Source organism: Aptenodytes patagonicus, chromosome 5 (assembly GCF_965638725.1).
Source record: "Aptenodytes patagonicus chromosome 5, bAptPat1.pri.cur, whole genome shotgun sequence".
Lineage (NCBI taxonomy): Eukaryota > Metazoa > Chordata > Aves > Sphenisciformes > Spheniscidae > Aptenodytes > Aptenodytes patagonicus.
This window is the reverse complement of record NC_134953.1, coordinates 11,499,232-11,515,661: the sequence shown is the minus strand read 5'-3', so window position 1 is coordinate 11,515,661 and position 16,430 is coordinate 11,499,232. Positions and strand designations below refer to the sequence as shown.

Below are 16,430 nucleotides of genomic sequence, written 5' to 3'. Positions count from 1 at the left end.
CCTCTGGAAAAAAAAAATCTCAGAATTCAACACTATCTTCCAGGTATTAAAGATACTAAAAAAAAAAAAAATCTGGAGAGTGAATTCGTGGCAGTGGAGTTGCCCAGGTTGAGCTAAGGCAGAAATTTTGTTTGTGAAGTGCTTGTTCGCACTAGTCCCGTATAAACCAAAACCAGGCACTGCTCTGAGGGTATGCAAGAGTCTTGCAAGGCTGACATGGAGAGTTAAGAGTATTCTGTTGTTTAACCAAAGCTCATCTGGTATGAAAATACTGAGAGGCGAGTTTTGAACCCTGCCATTGATAGAGCTAATCTTGCAGCTTATTATTTACTATTTGCTGGGGTTTCTGAAATTGTCAGTTGTATAGAAATGAACATAACATACCCTGTTTCAAAACTATTAAGTGTGTTGCACTCTAAATGATTAATTTCAGATGATTAATCTGCTACTGTTTGTTTATAGTGTGGAATCTGAGTATGCGGTATGTTTCTTCTAACAAGGTGTAGTCCTTTTGGCTTCCTTTGCAGAAACAGAAGATCTCTCTATAAAGTAGTCCTCCTGCATCTGTCATGTTCAGCCCAATTGCTTACCTTGCAGTTCATGGGGTACGAGGCTGGGTTTATGCAGAGCCCCTGCCTTCTGACTTCGGGCAGCCCTGCTAATTCTCTGGAAGCTTCTTGGTTCCCATTTTTAAAATCGTGATGGAGGAGCTGGAGGAAGACATTAAGGCCCCAGTTTTTAAATGTTAAGAACCTTTGCCTCCTTGAGGTTTATCCATAGAATATTGATAAGTGCAGTATTTTCATAGCTTTTGTTACGGATCTGATAATATTTGTGTTGATTTGATTTTTGTATTGGACTTTTCCTTTTTAAAAAGGAATATTCAGTCTGGGTGGAGGGAGAAAGAGTGAGTTATGCAGAGTGCTCAGGATATGGGGCCAGCTGTGGTGGATGAGACAAAAGGTCCATCTAGCTCAGGGTGTTGTTCTTGACCATGAGTGAGAGAGAGAATATGAGAAGCAAAGTATGTACAGAGTGGTCCTGGCCACAAGACTTGTACCATGTAATTTTGTGGTAAAACTGAATTTTGAATGGGGTGCAGTCGTCTGAAAACCTCAGTTTAAAAGTGAACGTGGCAGGGAACTGATGAGGGTGAGAAGATGGAGTTGGTCTGGAAAAAAGTGCAGTTGAAGGGAAAGGAAATCCTCTCCTCTGCCTTGTGGAGTGTATAGCATTCCCAGGGTCAGAGGGTGTCCCAGGGAAAGCATGACAATAAATGCAACTGTCTGGATAATGTCATCTGGAGAGTCCTAAGGTTAGCTTTGATCCTTGCAGGAGGATCACCCTTAGCAGAGGTGAAAGAGGAGTCCTTCGAAAGTAACAACCAGTCATGACCCAGCACTAAGTGACTCTAATGTGTTGAATATCCCTTTCTCTTTGGTCTCTCTCAGTTGTCTTCACCTTTTATCTCTCATTTTCTGCGTAAGTCACCTGAGGGGGTGGGTGGAAAGCAGGGACTGTCTCTGAGTTTTGATGTGACCTGAGAAATGCGAATGTCTAGAGTGTTATGTTATGCCCAAACTGAAGAGCCACGGTTCAGGATTTAGGAAGCTGCACTCTCTCTCTCTCACCGTCAATGATACATTAAAGCCACGTTTCCTTCACAGGAAACTAATGGCCTGTGAGAGCCTTGTCAGTTGTGTTTGGATGGCTGTGTGACTTGGATTGCAGCAGGTAACTGATAAAGGGATGCCAAATAATTTGTGGTGTATCTAACAACGAAATCAAAGCTAAACAATTCTGAGAAATAGAACTGAATCCGCAAGTGGCATGTATTGACATTTGCCTATTGCGGTAATTGCACTTGCAAATAAAGTACTTGCGAATTAGTCCTGTGTTTGTTCACTCTTTGGAAGAATATCTGAAAGTAAATGATTTTTGTAGTTAGCTTGCAAAGTTCTGCTGACGTAGCGGAATTTATTGCTCAAGAGAAGAAACATGTGAATTTATCCCCCATATTCTTCCACCCACTAAGTTCTCCTAAGCAATCTCTTTTCTCTGTAAACAGTCAACTGAACTTGCCAGCTACAGCAAGCATTTTTTTTTTCCCACCTTCTTTGTGCTGTATTACTTTCTGGTCTGTCACATTCTTTCTCTGTCTTCGGTGTTCAACTTCATACAGCTTCTCTTGCATCACAGCCCTTAAGAATAAGAAAAATTAATTACTAAGCAACTGAGTTTACTAGTATTGTGTAGTCCAGAGATATGGCTCTGTGCTTATCATGCTTTCTTTGACTTCTAGCTGCATAGACTTTTATCTTTAAAAAAAAAAGATCACCAGATCTGTTGGTTTGACTAATGAGTAGCGGAAAGAAAATTGAGCTGGGAGGGGCTCCAGATACCAGGAGGGGCTCCTCCTTGCTCTTTGGACACTGGGCGAATTTTTATGCTTCATAGCACAAGAATTGCTAGGGATTGCTTTCAGGAAGGAGGGAGAGGTGGACATCAGCTGCTGCAAGGAATGGAGCATGTTCATAGGAGCTCTCATGCATTATTCATCACAAGCTCTTTTCGCTGGGATCAGCTGGAGGAAATAGTCTAGTTTGAACTACACTGGTATTGTATTTAGGGGGCTTAAGCAAGCCCAGGCAAGTACAGCACCAACTCTTCATCTGCAGGCAAATGTAGGGCAGTCAGCAGCTCTGCTTACACAGCTCCGTCTCTTTAGTCTGGGTAACGGGAGTCATGCAACCAGGGGAAGCTACCCTGAGGATACACACATGCATTCGTGCTGGAAAATGAAGCTTCAGGTAGGAGAATGCCTTGTCAGCAGAGTATCTTGGCTTTACGGTTCATTGTAGGGGTGCTGTTAAGCCCTGCAAAATAAATATGTACGTCAGGGCAGCCTGTCAAGAGAGGCTGCTGTAGAAGCTCCTCATTAGAGTGCTACATGAACGATCCCTTTTAGTGTGAGACTTTGTTCAGTTCTAATTGTGAAGCTGCCTTTTTTTTCTTTTTTTTTTTAAGCACCTTTCCTTCATTCACGCTAACCTTCTTCTGAAGGTGCTGGGGATTAAAAGCAGAGAGACAACTTGCTGGTTCTTGGAAATTTTTTGGGCTGTTTTTATTTAAGCTGGCTTTTTAATTGTATTGGTATTAGCACTTTTATTTGGGGGGAGGTAACCATAAGAGATTCTGTTAAAACACAGCTGGGTGTGATAAGCCTTAAGCTCCAATTGTGTCCTTTCAGAGCGTGTGCATTTGAATGGCTGCAGTATTTACTACTTTTTTTTTTTTTTAATTTTCCAAATAAGGTTGCTTGTAAGTTGGGGCTTCTGTTCTCAAAAGCTTGTCTGTATTTTCTAACGTTATCAGTTGTTCTAAAAGAAATCTGTATTCCTTCTCTGTACAAGCTTTGTATATTTAAATCATCAGAGCTCGAGCAACACTGTTAGTTCAGTTTTAGACAAAGAAGGGGATTTTGCAAAACCTTATGGAACAATGACAAAGGGTCTTTGTTCTGTTCTGTGAGCGTTATTTGCTGTGTAATGTGGGGGTTTGTGCATGTGTGAGAGAGGGAGGTATACAAACACATAATCTCATTTGGCAAGAACGTTCAAATGTTATTTGCTTTGTGTGTCTTAAGTACGTATGCTGCTTCTGGCTGCTAACCGCACTGGTGTGCGTGTCCCGCCTGCCTGCCTTCCCTGGCTGGGGGGGGTGTTTCAGTTTGGGGAGGATTTTATTTATTTATTTATTTATTTAGACAGGCTGCTAAAACCCCCAAACTAGAAAGTGCAAAAATCAAGAGTCCCTGCTAGACAACTAGGACAAAACGGTGCTTTGCTGTGCAGACAAGTTGTTTTCTTTTCAAAACGATAGCTTGAAGTCCAAGCCAGGGGTTAGTAAATAAGCATTACTGGTGGAAGCAGAAATTGTCAGCTTCATGTGAAATCCCCCAGGAGGAGATTAATGATCATGTGCTTTTGGTGAAGCTTAAATGTACGCTTCCCGCCAGTATGTTGTCTTCCAAGATGACTTGATCGCCTAAATAGAATTTACATGTACACAAGAATATGGTATTTAGTGACATGTCTTTTTTCCTTTTGTTAACAATTGGGAGTGACAATATTTTGTCACACACATTATCAGCCTGTGACTTTGGGGGGGGACACACACATCAGTACTTTTGGGAGTCCTAAATAACTTGAAACGTTGACTTAAAAATTTAAAAAGCTCCTTTTGACTTCATATGTTAAAGTTCTGGAAATTTATATGCTGTACATGCAGCGAGAATTGATCTGCTACTTGAATTTTGCACATGCTTTGCGGATGCTTCAATATTTGTCATGAGATAGAGAGGTGACAGTCTAATACTCTTTTACAACAGATTGTGTGACCTTTCAATGCATAAGATCCTTGTTTCATGGAAGCTCGCTAGCAGGATTCTTTATCTGATTTTATTAGACTTGTGAGGTCCCATGCATTCAGTTACTTGATTGAAGTCAGTGGAATTAAGAGATGGATTTGGGATTATGTGATTTTAAACTTTAAGATTTTTTTTTTTTTTTTAAACATTAAAGTGTATTTTGCTGCTTCACTACTCAGTTACACCTGGAGTCCAGAGTTGTGTTGTCTAGTCATCAAGGTATAGGGAAGGAAGAGTTATTTCTGCACTTGCCTGTTTAATATACTAGGCTAATGTGTTGATAGTTTAAAATGAAGTTTTCTAAAAGCATCTCTGTGTTGTTCTTTTTCAACTATCCACGTTCAGATTTTGTTTGTACTCAGCCCCCCTGCCACCCACTCAGCTGATTTTTTTTTATTTTTTTTTTTTTTTTTTAATAATCAAATAAGATTTAATACTGTAGCACAAAACGGCAATTACAGCCTTATTGGCACAGAGAGGACTCAAGCGCTTATGTTCACCTCCGGCTTAAACCAATTTGGGCCCAGATAAGAGTGTCAGCTTTGATGTGCCATCTGAAAGTTCTGAGGCTTATGCCCATGCTTCAGAAATTCCTCAAAATCCTCGTGCAGCTGAGGCTGAGGGACCTGGATGGACTATGACGCTGTAGATCGTAAAATCTCACTCTTGGGGAGAGGAGTTTTATTCTGGTTTTTTATATTATTATTAATATTTATATTATTAATAATAATAAAATAAGGAACTTTCACATGTCAGGGAAATGTTCTGGATCAAAATATCTACAAAAGTTCCCAAAGATTTGCTCCTTCAGCTAAGAGTGAGGAAAATATTTGGACTGCACAGAGCACTTCAGGCATTACTTACAGATGCAGTAAGGTGAGAGTTTGCACTGAACAACAAAAAAAAAACAGCTAATGAATAAGGGGGAAAAAAGGGCACAAATCCAATTTTTGGTTATTTTTCTGTAGATCACTGTGAAGAGCTGGAATCGGACCAGAACAGGAAACGTGATACTCTCTGTTCAGACTGTGGCAGGGAGCAGGACTTGAGACTTATTTGATAAAACTCCTTACCAGTTTTGTCTCCTATCTCAGTGTCTCTTTGTAATGGACTATGAAGGTTCCTAATGGTAGAGTCAGAAATACAATTAAAATGTTAAGTATTTGGCAGCAGCAAGAAATGACGCAAACTGAAATAAAGAGTATGCTTATGTTGGTATTAAAGAAATGAATGGAAGAGGAGTTATTAGCTAGTTCTGTGATATAAAGGCAGCTTCATATTGTAACAACATTTAAATGAAATGGTTGCAGCTGTGATGTCCTTGGGAAAAGTAGTAAAAAACAGGGAAGGCTAAACATGGTGGCCTCTGTGTAGGACCTATCAAGCAGGAGATACTTCAGGGTTTTTTTATTTCTCACTGACAAGGAATTTTAAAGGTGGGTCTATGGTGAGAACAGATCTAAGTTTGTGTTTGTGTTTTTTTTATTAAAAAAGAATAACTGAAGAATAAGTTTAGATTGAAAAACAAATTTTCAGTAGTGCAAAATGAACATATTTTCAGTCTATGGCTGCCTGCCACTAAGCTGTCTCCCAGAAAGCTTAATGGTGGGCAGTATTCTGGTGCCATGGTGGGGCTGGAATCAGATTGCTTGTGACGACAAATGATGTAAAATTTATTTGGAGCATATATTAGTGTGCGTTCATGATGTCAGTTTTGTAGCCTGCCCTCCCCCATCCAGCCTTTTCTCCGTGTCAGCCAGCTTCCTTATGGTTTTGCCACTGTCCCTTGCCCCAGAGCGGGGTGGCCCTCTGCCTCCCTCCTTTGCCAGCGGTGGGGAGGGACAGTGTCTGGCTCCCTGTCATGGATGTGATTTGGGGGGGGTGGAAACAACAGTGGGGCTGCAGGAGGGAGGATCCTCCGCCCCTCCTTGAGGAAGTGCAGCATGCCAGGCTGGAGATTTCTGCACCTCGGTCTGGTGGAGGAGGGCAAAGGAGTGCCATCATCTCCTTGTGCTTCAACCTCAGCACCGGGATGGATTTGGCTACTTCATCATGGGCATGTCTTGGCCACTGGTGACAAGCAAGGGTTGGTAAGAGGAAGGCCAGAGACTGATTCCCTGCAACCACACCCCTCTGTCTCATTGTCTAAAAGGCACAGGATGCACCGACGCCATGGTAACAGAGCAGGAAGGACCGAAACCATGTCGCCCATCCTTTCCTCCCTCCTGGGAATGACCGCAGGACAGGCAGAAATACAAAGCTTCCAGTAGGGAAGTGACCCTGCGTAAGATTTGGTGGAGACAGAGGGATATCGAGCAACCATGTGCATCTCCATGGACTGACTGCAAGTCAAGTAAGTCAGGACTTGACTGCCAATAGAGACAAGCCCAATGCAAAAGCTTGTGTGAGCTTGTGTGAGCACATTAGTGCGGAGATGTGCCAACCCACACACGCCTCTCTCTGAGCAAGTCTCGGGCACAGGGCTCAGCGACATGCTGTCTTGGCTATACAGCTCTGGTTTGGTCTGGCTTATTTGTGCATTCATATTAAAGTAACAGCAAATTAACAGGTTGGAGGTAAAGTAGTGTTTTGATGTTTTGCAAGGTTTTGTGTACAATAAATGGTAGTGTGTCATTGCAGTTGTGCTTTGGAGCTCCCCAGTTGTGTATTTGCCTTTCAGCGATGTTTAGAGAATAATCTTGAAGTGAGATGACTGTAGGCTCATTCAACATCCAAGCTAAAAGCTAACAGAAAGACATTTCAACACAGTTTGTAAACTTTGGCATACGGATGCTTATGTCCTTGGGCTTAGATACAAAATGATGAATACGGATAGGCCAGTTCGGGACTGCAGACCTCTCCAAGTCAGACCACCTACGTGTTGAACTCTGCCGAGAGCTTTAGCCATTGTGCCTCTCCTGTGCTTCTGGAGGAGTCTGTGTGAAGCTAGTGAAGGCTGGCAGCTTGAAAGCACTGAGAAAATGGAGGTCAGGAAGGAACTGACAGCAACTATTGCAGCCTGGGGAATCCGTTTTTGTTTTGCCATCTTGCAGGGGGAGCACAGTCCTCTTTATAGGGTCATCCTAGGATATTTTCATCAGACCTGGGTCTCTGGACTATGGGTTTTTGAGGCGCTGGTGGCATCTTTTTTTTTTTTTTTTTTTTCCCCCCTCCCTGCTCCCTTCCTGTCATGCATTGTTGTTGTTTTCCTGATTTGCATATTTTTTACTAAGGTCTAAATTCAGTTTCTGGAGAGAGTCATCCCCTATACGGGAGCATGAAATAATGTTTTCTTGAACCCTTCAGGACTAAATGCGTATCTCATGAATGGTGATTATTCCAGAGAACTGACTCAAAGGCCCAACAGCCCGTTACGCTCACAATAACAGGAATGCTAAAGTTGTCAGTAAAGCCAAGATCATAGCTAGAATTGAGAACATGAGAACTGCTGTACCAGGTTGGACCAAAGCACTTTGTGGCAGTGTGCAACAGGAGATGCTTGGGGATTAGTGTAAAAACAGGCCTATAATTATGTAATATGTCTAAAAGTAGGCGTATCGTCAACCATGTAATGATGCCTCCCCAGAAAGCTCTCTTAGCTTTCACTGATTTATAGCTTAAGGACTTTTATTTATTTGTGTTTAATAGTTCTCAATAGATTCCTGTTCCACTAATCTCTCCAATAGCTGTTTGAACCCAAATAAAACTTTGAGTATCCACAACCACCTGGGGCAAAGAGTCCCACCATTAACTATGGATTGTGCAAAAAATAGTCTCTTTTTTATTCTGAACTGCTCATTTCATTGCATGTTCCCTGGTTCTTTTACTGTAGAGGTGGGAGACTGTTTCCTAGTTATTTTCTCCGTGACCATTGTGATTCTGTTATCTCTTTTCCATGTTGAAGAGCCCCAGTCATTTAGTCATTTCTCAAGAAATGGCATGGAAACCATTCATACATTCGTTCAGTCACCCCATTACCCTTTTCATATCCTTTTCAGTCTTACTAACTCCTGTTCAATTTCTATGGGATGAGAACTGCACGCAGTATTTAAAATGACGTTTCTGGGTTTGTAGAAGACGACAATGGTTTCCTGGTTTGTTTTCTATCCTTTCCTTAATGGTTGCAAACACTTGGTGGGTTTTGGTCCACTACCGAGCACTGAGCTGATGTTTCTGTAAAATTACTTTTATGACCTGAAGATTGTATTCCTAAGTAGCTGGTCCCCAGCCTTGAATATGTAAAATTGAGATTGTCACTTGACATTTATCCAGCCTGCATGTCATCTGCTGTTTTACTAGCAGGTACAATTGGGTGGTTCTGCACCTTGCCTTGGCTAATGACAGGAAGCTGTACAGGAAGTAAACTTTGCCACCTCGTTATTAACCTTGCTTTTCAGGCTGTTTTGTATTAACTCTCTCCCTGTGACACTCCACTGGTGACTTCCTTCTGCTGTGAAAACTGATTTTATTAAAAAAAACAAAAACCAAAAACCAAACCCACTTCTCCTAACCTTTAGTCAGATATTTACCATGTGATAGCCTTTCCTTCTGTCTGTGGTAGCTTAGAAAACACAGAACTAGTCAGCCTACGCTACCTGGATTACAGAAAGAATTTGACAAAATCTCATCCCAAAATATCTTAGAGTCTATGTGACTATTGATGCTTTCAAGGGAAGAGGGGGGAAAAAAATCCCAAACTATTTAAATTGTGAAATAACTTTCCTTTACAAAAGCTGCAATATATAAGATTTATTCACTAGACTGCTAGTGATTGCCTAACTAATCCTGCCCAATATAGAGGTTGGCCTTCTTGCTCTGTAGTTTCCTGAATATCTCCTGGCACCTTTGCTAGAAAATGGTGTTGCACTACTCACTTTCCAGTCCCCTGTTACTAAAGCACTTCTAAGCAAGAGGTGATACTCCATGGTGATTAATTGAACTATTCCATCAATCCTAAACTTTGAGACCAGGATACTTTTAGAATGTAATAGAATTTAGGATTTCAAAACCAGATGTTCACAAATACCATTGATTTTTAGAAATATCCTCTTGACCAATCATCCATGTGTAGATAGATAGAACAATCAAGTATTCACTTAAAACTAAAATAATATGTGACAATTATTTTAAACTTAGTTCACTTGTCTTCAAAAAGACAGAACGGAAAATCTCCCAGCTGATTTACCGAATATGATTGTGCTAAATTTTTGGTAACTTCATGTATCAAAACTTCCTTTAGAAAAAAATCTTGATTTTTCCTTTAGATTTTTTTTTTTTGCCTTTTTGTCCCAGACTACTAGCTTTTCTCAGACCTGGTTCAAAGATGAGTTTAAGAAATAAGAGTGTTGAAGTTTTCTTGTTATTTACCCATGTTGAAGATGGAAGAACTCAAAGGAAAATGAGCATAACCAGAGTGGCAGTTCTTAAAAAAACTTCTTTATATTTAGTAATTTTTTTTTTTTTAAACTCCATTTGAAATTTGTTTCCTCTTCGAAATGTAAAAGTTCTGATCCTCAGTCACAAAATGTTTGGCATCTGATTTGGAATATGAATTCAATCAATTAGTAACACTGCTTGCTTGCCTTTTTTTTTTTTTTTTTTTTTGGTATGGGGCTGCAAATGGAAGTACAGGCTTGGTCTGTCAAACGGCTGTGAAATTAATGTGGCCTGGGCTTTGTATGTAAAGATCTCAAGAGAAAGTTCAACTTCTAATTGAAAATGAAGTAGCTTCCCCGCCCTGCTGCCCCCAAAACATAAGCCTGACAAACCATCTCAGCAGGAGGGCAACACAGTCTTCAAGTATATCAGAGAGCGAGAGGTTAACAGGAGGAGTCAGGGATGCAGACTTAGGAGAGATTCTGCCTTAGTACAAAACTTGCCTTTTCTGTATGAGCGCATTTCCTTCTTGAGCGAAGGTTGGTTTCGTAGGGCGGTCACTGTAGAGCTGTCTGGCAGTACGCTTCTTTCTAAAGGCTGATCCGTGGCGTCAGTCATGGTGAGGTAATTATTACCGCTACTGATTTGTCCAGAAATATTTTTTACCTTCTATGTTTTAAGCCCTTCCAGGTATTCCTTTGGACTTAACTGCAGCAAAGCTCAGCTCTTAGTATGGTCCTTGCCTGCTCCACTTCCAGTTTTTGGTGACTTTTAGAGTCTCCGTGTGGTTTATAGCAAGGCTTCACTTAAACTCGCTTTTGAGAACAGGTACTTCCACTCTTCAAGCATTATTTTTTGGTGATGTGTGACAGTGGCACCGAAGACCCCCTCACGTTATATCTTGTTTTACTAGGTATTGTAGATATGTAGGAAAAGACCACCTTTCATCTCTCAAAACTTTCAGTCTAAAGAAGTAAGCATTCACGGCAAGAAAAAGTTTTGCTTGCTCCGTTTTACCCCGAAGGAACTGAAGTATAAATTGAAGTGGCTTGCCCAAGGAGCACGCAGAAACAACGATGAAACCATGAACAGATATCTCCCTGACTCAAAAATCCTTGCCTGCTTCCTTCACTAGAACTGGTGCTGGGCTGTTCCCTTCTGAGGCCTAAATTCTCTTCCAGCAGAGGTACTAGGAGTACCTGGAAATGCAGGGAAAGGGCTTGTCTCCAGGTTTGCCCATTTTGCCCTTGTTTAAGCTTCCTGTTAAATAATCATATGTGATTACTGTAATTCTCAAAGCTTTGATGTGTTGATTTCTGAGTGGTGTCTGTGGATTTTAACTGCGCCTGTTAAAGGCAGCCTGGCCCTAACTAGCATTGGTGATTCTGATGAGCACAATTTGTCATCTCTTCATGAAAATTACTCAAGTGTACTGCTGTCTGGCCACACTTTTCTTCTTTCAAGAGACAAATGTGCCCCCGTGGCTTTCAGTAAGGGTGTCTGGTAGTAACTTTTTAGAAGATGATGCACATTGCTAAAGCTTTTGCGATAAGAGTGGTTTGACGGAGAATTGCCTCTCTGTCGTATACAGCGTGGCCACAAGCGTTACAGCTACCAAGCCATACCTTGTTATTTGTTAATGATGCTTCGCATGCCACAGACTCCCTCATTCTGAGCCGTGTCAAAGGACTACAGAGGTTTTGGAAGAGCAGGAGTCCTGTCAACTACAATATGAGTCAGCCTCAATGGGGAAACCCTACCACTGTATGACAATGTTAGAAGAGCATTTGGAGAAGGGCAAAAATAGGCAGTTGTCAATAGACGATTCAGTCAGAGCTGTAGAGCAGAGCTAAACTTTGCGAAGTTACTATTACATTGAGTTGCTGAGAAAAACAAGACACACCAAAAAAAAAAATAGAAAAAAGAGTAACCTTTTCTATATGGATCTTGAACAAGCATAAATCTGTAAAGAACAGAGAGAATTTCAGATTATGCTGTTCTTCCCACCTCCTCTCCTTTTTGATGTCTTTTTGTGACTTACTCTCCTTCCCTTTCATGTCTCTTCTTGATGTGTTTTTGACATCGGGATTTAATTTTTGTTAAACATCACTTCTTCTGGGTATGTTGTTTTCACTTACAGATTCTTTCCACTTGTTGCTGAAGCTACGCATTTATTTCTTATGGTTGCATTTGCTAAAAATACTCTTTTGTAATGTGTCTTGGAATCCATACGTTTCTTTGTTAGCAACATCCCTCTCTCCTCTTTCTGCTATACCTGGATGAAAGACAAAGACCACGATTAGGGACTTTCCTGGCACTACTTTATTACCTTGACTTCAAGCTCACCAAATAACTACTGCTGCTAAATGTATTTGCTTGGTGGCTGTTTTAGGTGCGCGGGAACCTTCCATGGCTTAAACTGAGATGATCAAGAACAGCGAAGCAATCAATGCCTTTGCCAGTCATTTCAGAAACTATGCTTTAATGAGTCAGATTGGCAGAAAAAAGAGTAGGTCTCTGAAGACCTATGTTGTAAAGTTCCTCTGCCTCTCTTAGGAGCAAAACCTGTGAGGTTCATGTCACCTTTTACTCTCGCTGAAGTGATTTAGCTCCTCACAAGAGCAGTTCTGCAGTGGGTTTGAAGGAGGTAGCAGTTGTCTCTCCCAGTATGGCTTCAGAGGCTCTGTAAAGTCTGATTGGGAGCTGCCCTTCTTGAAATGAGTTAAAATACCCTTGTCCTGAACTTTGTCTCCTGCTTGGTAGTGAATAATTTTTCATGCATTTGAATTAATTAAATTAATGTGCTTTCTTTACGAGGCTAGCCATGAGGAAATCAGAAGGGCCCAACTCAAGCCTTTCATCATACAGCTGGACAGAGCATATCCACAGATGCTGTTTCTTGTAAGTTCTCTTACTTTGTTGTTATCTGCAGACACCAGAAGGGTACTGTAAAGCTGTCCAGAAGTGCCTAAAGACATAGGATGTGCTCCGAAGAGCTTATTGTCTCAGGAAAGGTGAGGTAATGTAGAAGAGCGTAGCGAGAGGGTGATTTTTCCATTTCTTCAGCAGTTCAGGGCTGAAAGACTACACACATTATTATTATCCCCCCCCCCCCCCCCGGTTTGTCTCATCCCTTCTTTCTCCATTTTGCCTTGTGGCAAAGGACAGAATGACTTCAACCTATTGGCTAGGTGATAACCTCTGTGAATGGCAGCCTCATTTGGTGGAAAAAAAAAAACCACCCTGAATTTCAGTCCCAGTAAAGAAAACAAACAAACCAACCCACCATCCCCACACCCCACGAAAAAAAAAGCGTATTGTTGCTTCTTCCCGAGATGTAACACTTTCAAAAGCAAAATCTAAACAGTGGTACTGAAATAATGAGATGATTATGTTAAAAGAAATGGTAATTTTGTGATCTCTGGATTGAGCATGGAAGCACCATACCCATGCATGCGTCCTTCATATAACTGAAAGAAAGGTTATGAAGGTAAAGGTTCCTTTTGGGTTTTTTAATCTTACTCCTTTTTTTTTAAAAAAAAAACTAATGCTTGAAACATGTATTTTTAAGATTTCCTTCCCGTCTCTTGCAGTTACTAGGCAGTGTTGCTGACATACTTTTATCATGTGTATTTTGGTGTACTCAGCCTCTGTGACTGGGGATGTGCACACTCAGTTTAAAATTTTAAGCTAATTTCATTATTTTGAAACTTGAGTCATGTTTTTTTGTGTATCAGGTTGACGAAACTGAATTGTAGTTATTCAAAAAGTGGTGAACAGTTTTGCTTCTGAGTACTAGAGCCACTAGTGCTTCGGTGGCAATTTGGTGACTTGAATTGGCATATTCCTAGACAAACCTTATACTAGGTCCTAGTGTGGACTGTGGAGACGTATGAATTTTTTTTTTTTTTTTTTTTAAGTAAAAGTGAATCTGAACCTCCTCAGTGATAGAAATTGGCAGTTCACAAGAGAAGGCGGCACTTGACATAGCAGGAGAGTGTTGGGAAGAGGAAGAAATGTCTTTAAAATGTTCTTGCAGGGCCTGGTTGCTGCACCTTCTGTTGGGCAGCTGGGCTGCTGTCAACATGGGTTTTGGCATTTCTCTTGTTTGGGGATCTTTTTTCCCTTTCTTTCTAATTTAACAACAAGTTCCCAGCTTAGCCTAGCATAACAGGAAGCAACCTCAAAACCAACCAATTTAAGCTCCCTTATGTTGACCTTGATGGTTGGTTGGTCTCCATATTCAGACGTTTTGTGGTTACTACACACTGTTATTTCTTTCTCTTGATATCAAGTTAATAGTTTTCTTTGAATAGTTTTTGCCATTCCATCTGGTTTCTGTTAATGGCTAATTTTGTTGTTTCTTGTCATCGGTTTCTCTCTTGCTGTCTAATGGAAAATTAGTGTTTTATGACTCATTGGGGTGCTTGTTTTATCTCGATTGACAGTCAGTGGTTAACATTAGGACTTTGAAATGTAACAACACTCTTCCCCAAGGAAGTATTTGTCTGTCTCAAAGGGGTCAGATTAGTTTGAAGAACCAGATGTAATACTTTAGGCTATTTGAGGCACCAGCTCTGCTTTCAAATCCAGGCAGGGCCATTGTGGTTAGAGTAATAATCCCTGTGTTTTCTCTGTCTGTTTTATTCAGGAACTATGCTTCTGCTAATTTTTTTTTTTTTAAATACTTCCCTCTCCCATAATTGTGGCCCTGCACTCATTCTGGTCTTCGAGACCACTGTCTGTGCATTCCTCTCCCTAAAAATATCCCTCGTTTCAAGTCAAATTAGTCTCCTGACTTCTGTTGGCTTCCCATTTCCCAGGTTACGATCAGGGGTCAGAGTAGGAGTTGACTTAGTGATCATCTGTCCTGCAGTCTGTTGTAGTTATTACAGTTGGACAGAAGCTCTTAAATTAAGAAACGATGAGCCTAGCTGCAGTCAACATCCCTGAAATGGCTTTGTGTAGGGGAAAGCTTGGGAGCTGCTGGTATCAAAGGGGCAACGGTTTACAACTGTCCCTGTTGGTATTCACCAACCTTAAAGTAATGAACTTTGTTGACACGTTATTGTTACTATACTCCATCGTTGCCACATCAGCATTTCAGCTGAATGGCTTGCACCACTTACCCAGCTGTTTCAGGCTGCCTGTGTATTTCAACTGGAAGCATTTTCACAATGAAAAGACTTTTTATCAGTTTTTTTTCTTACTGCTGCAAGGGTAAGAGAGCTAAAAACCTGAGCTGTACTTTGAAGGCTCGTGATTTACCACCATACCTGTACTCAAATGGCAAACACACTGTAGACAGGCAAAAGAAAAACTAAAAAAGATCTCGCTGTCCATAAAGCTTATTTTGACTGGAAAACTACTACTGGCTGTGCGAGGCAGGGAGTTTTGTGTGGGTGTAAGTTGCTTTTGCACCATGTTTTTTCATGGCATACCTGTGACATTTAAACAAATTACAACCCTGTCCAAGCTCTTAATTATGCATTGGGCATTTTCTCTTCTGCCAAAAAACGCTGTGTTAAATGTAAAGGGGAGTTGAAGAGCGGTGCCAGGACCAAGCTAATTCCTAAGCAAGATAGCCTTAACCTACACAGTGTGGTTTAAAAATAAGAGGACATTAGTCCTCCTAATAAACTTTATGCACCGGTGTTACGGATAATGAGAATTCTAGCTCATTACAAGCTGAATAAACCATTTTTATAAACCATTCTATTCCTTCTCTGTTTCCCTCAGCTATACTGGGGCAAAGCCTTTTTAGAGGTAAGATCGAGACTATCTCGAGGTTATCTAGCATACAGTGTCACTAGCTGTCCTGGGTGGAGAGGAACATGTGTAAAGCAATGTATGTGATAATTCAAGAAATAAAACAAAGGTAGCCTTTTTAAAAAACAAATAGAACAGAGGCCAAATTCATATAATGCTATAGAAAAATCAAGCTAGGTAAGTGCAGTGATAATCTGACCCATAGGCAGATTTTTGTCTCTTATTTTTTTAAAAAGACGTTTTAATGTCTTTTAATCAAGAAACTGCACATTCTACAAACTCACTATAATACTATGGCAGATGGCAACTGGAAGGGACTTAAGTGGTGGGAGCTCAGGTCCTTTTGTCAAAGGATTTCTGAGATGCAACAGCTCTAGGATGGATGTTAACAGTCTCATTTCTGCAGCCCATTATCTTGAAAGTGGGCAAGGTACAACAGGGACAAGGGCATTGCTTGGGTGGGTACAGTTGGAAAGGAAATTCTTCATTCTTCTTTGCCATTAGATATTCTCCCCTAGCCCATGAAGAAGCATGTGAAGCAGGCCCTTAGTCCACTTTTTCTTGATGCTTCAAACCGTTAATGGTTTCTGCAAATTGTCTCTCGTCAGAAGACCTGCATTTCTCATCCCAAATTCAACAAAGAAATGTAAGAGTCGTCTTGCCATTTAAAAAAAAAAAATATATATTAGGGGGAGAGGAGGATTGTTTCTTTTGGTTTTCTCTCCTCAGTTGTATTGCAGGTTATATTGCTTATTACTTGCTCTATCCTCCTTTCCCCTTTTTGCTCTTCTGCTTTTTATTTAAAAGAGTTTTCACTTCTGCCACGCCATGCGATGCAGCAGCTGCTTTTGATTTG

The 16,430-nt window shown here is 40.8% G+C and overlaps 1 protein-coding gene across 4 annotated transcripts in view; it reads left to right on the top strand.

Moving 5' to 3' along the window:
* Nucleotides 1–16,430, top strand: part of MARCHF8 (membrane associated ring-CH-type finger 8) — a 105,654-nt gene that overhangs the window by 43,220 nt on the left and 46,004 nt on the right. Inside the window, exon 1 of one of the 4 annotated variants that reach the window (XM_076338663.1) lies at nt 2,716–2,810. The exons of the other annotated variants lie outside the window; for them this stretch is intronic. Coding sequence (XP_076194778.1) covers nt 2,781–2,810 — 30 coding nt within the window. The 5' untranslated portion in view covers nt 2,716–2,780. Of the gene's footprint in view, nt 1–2,715; nt 2,811–16,430 lie in introns of those variants that run through there. 4 annotated transcript variants of the gene reach the window in all.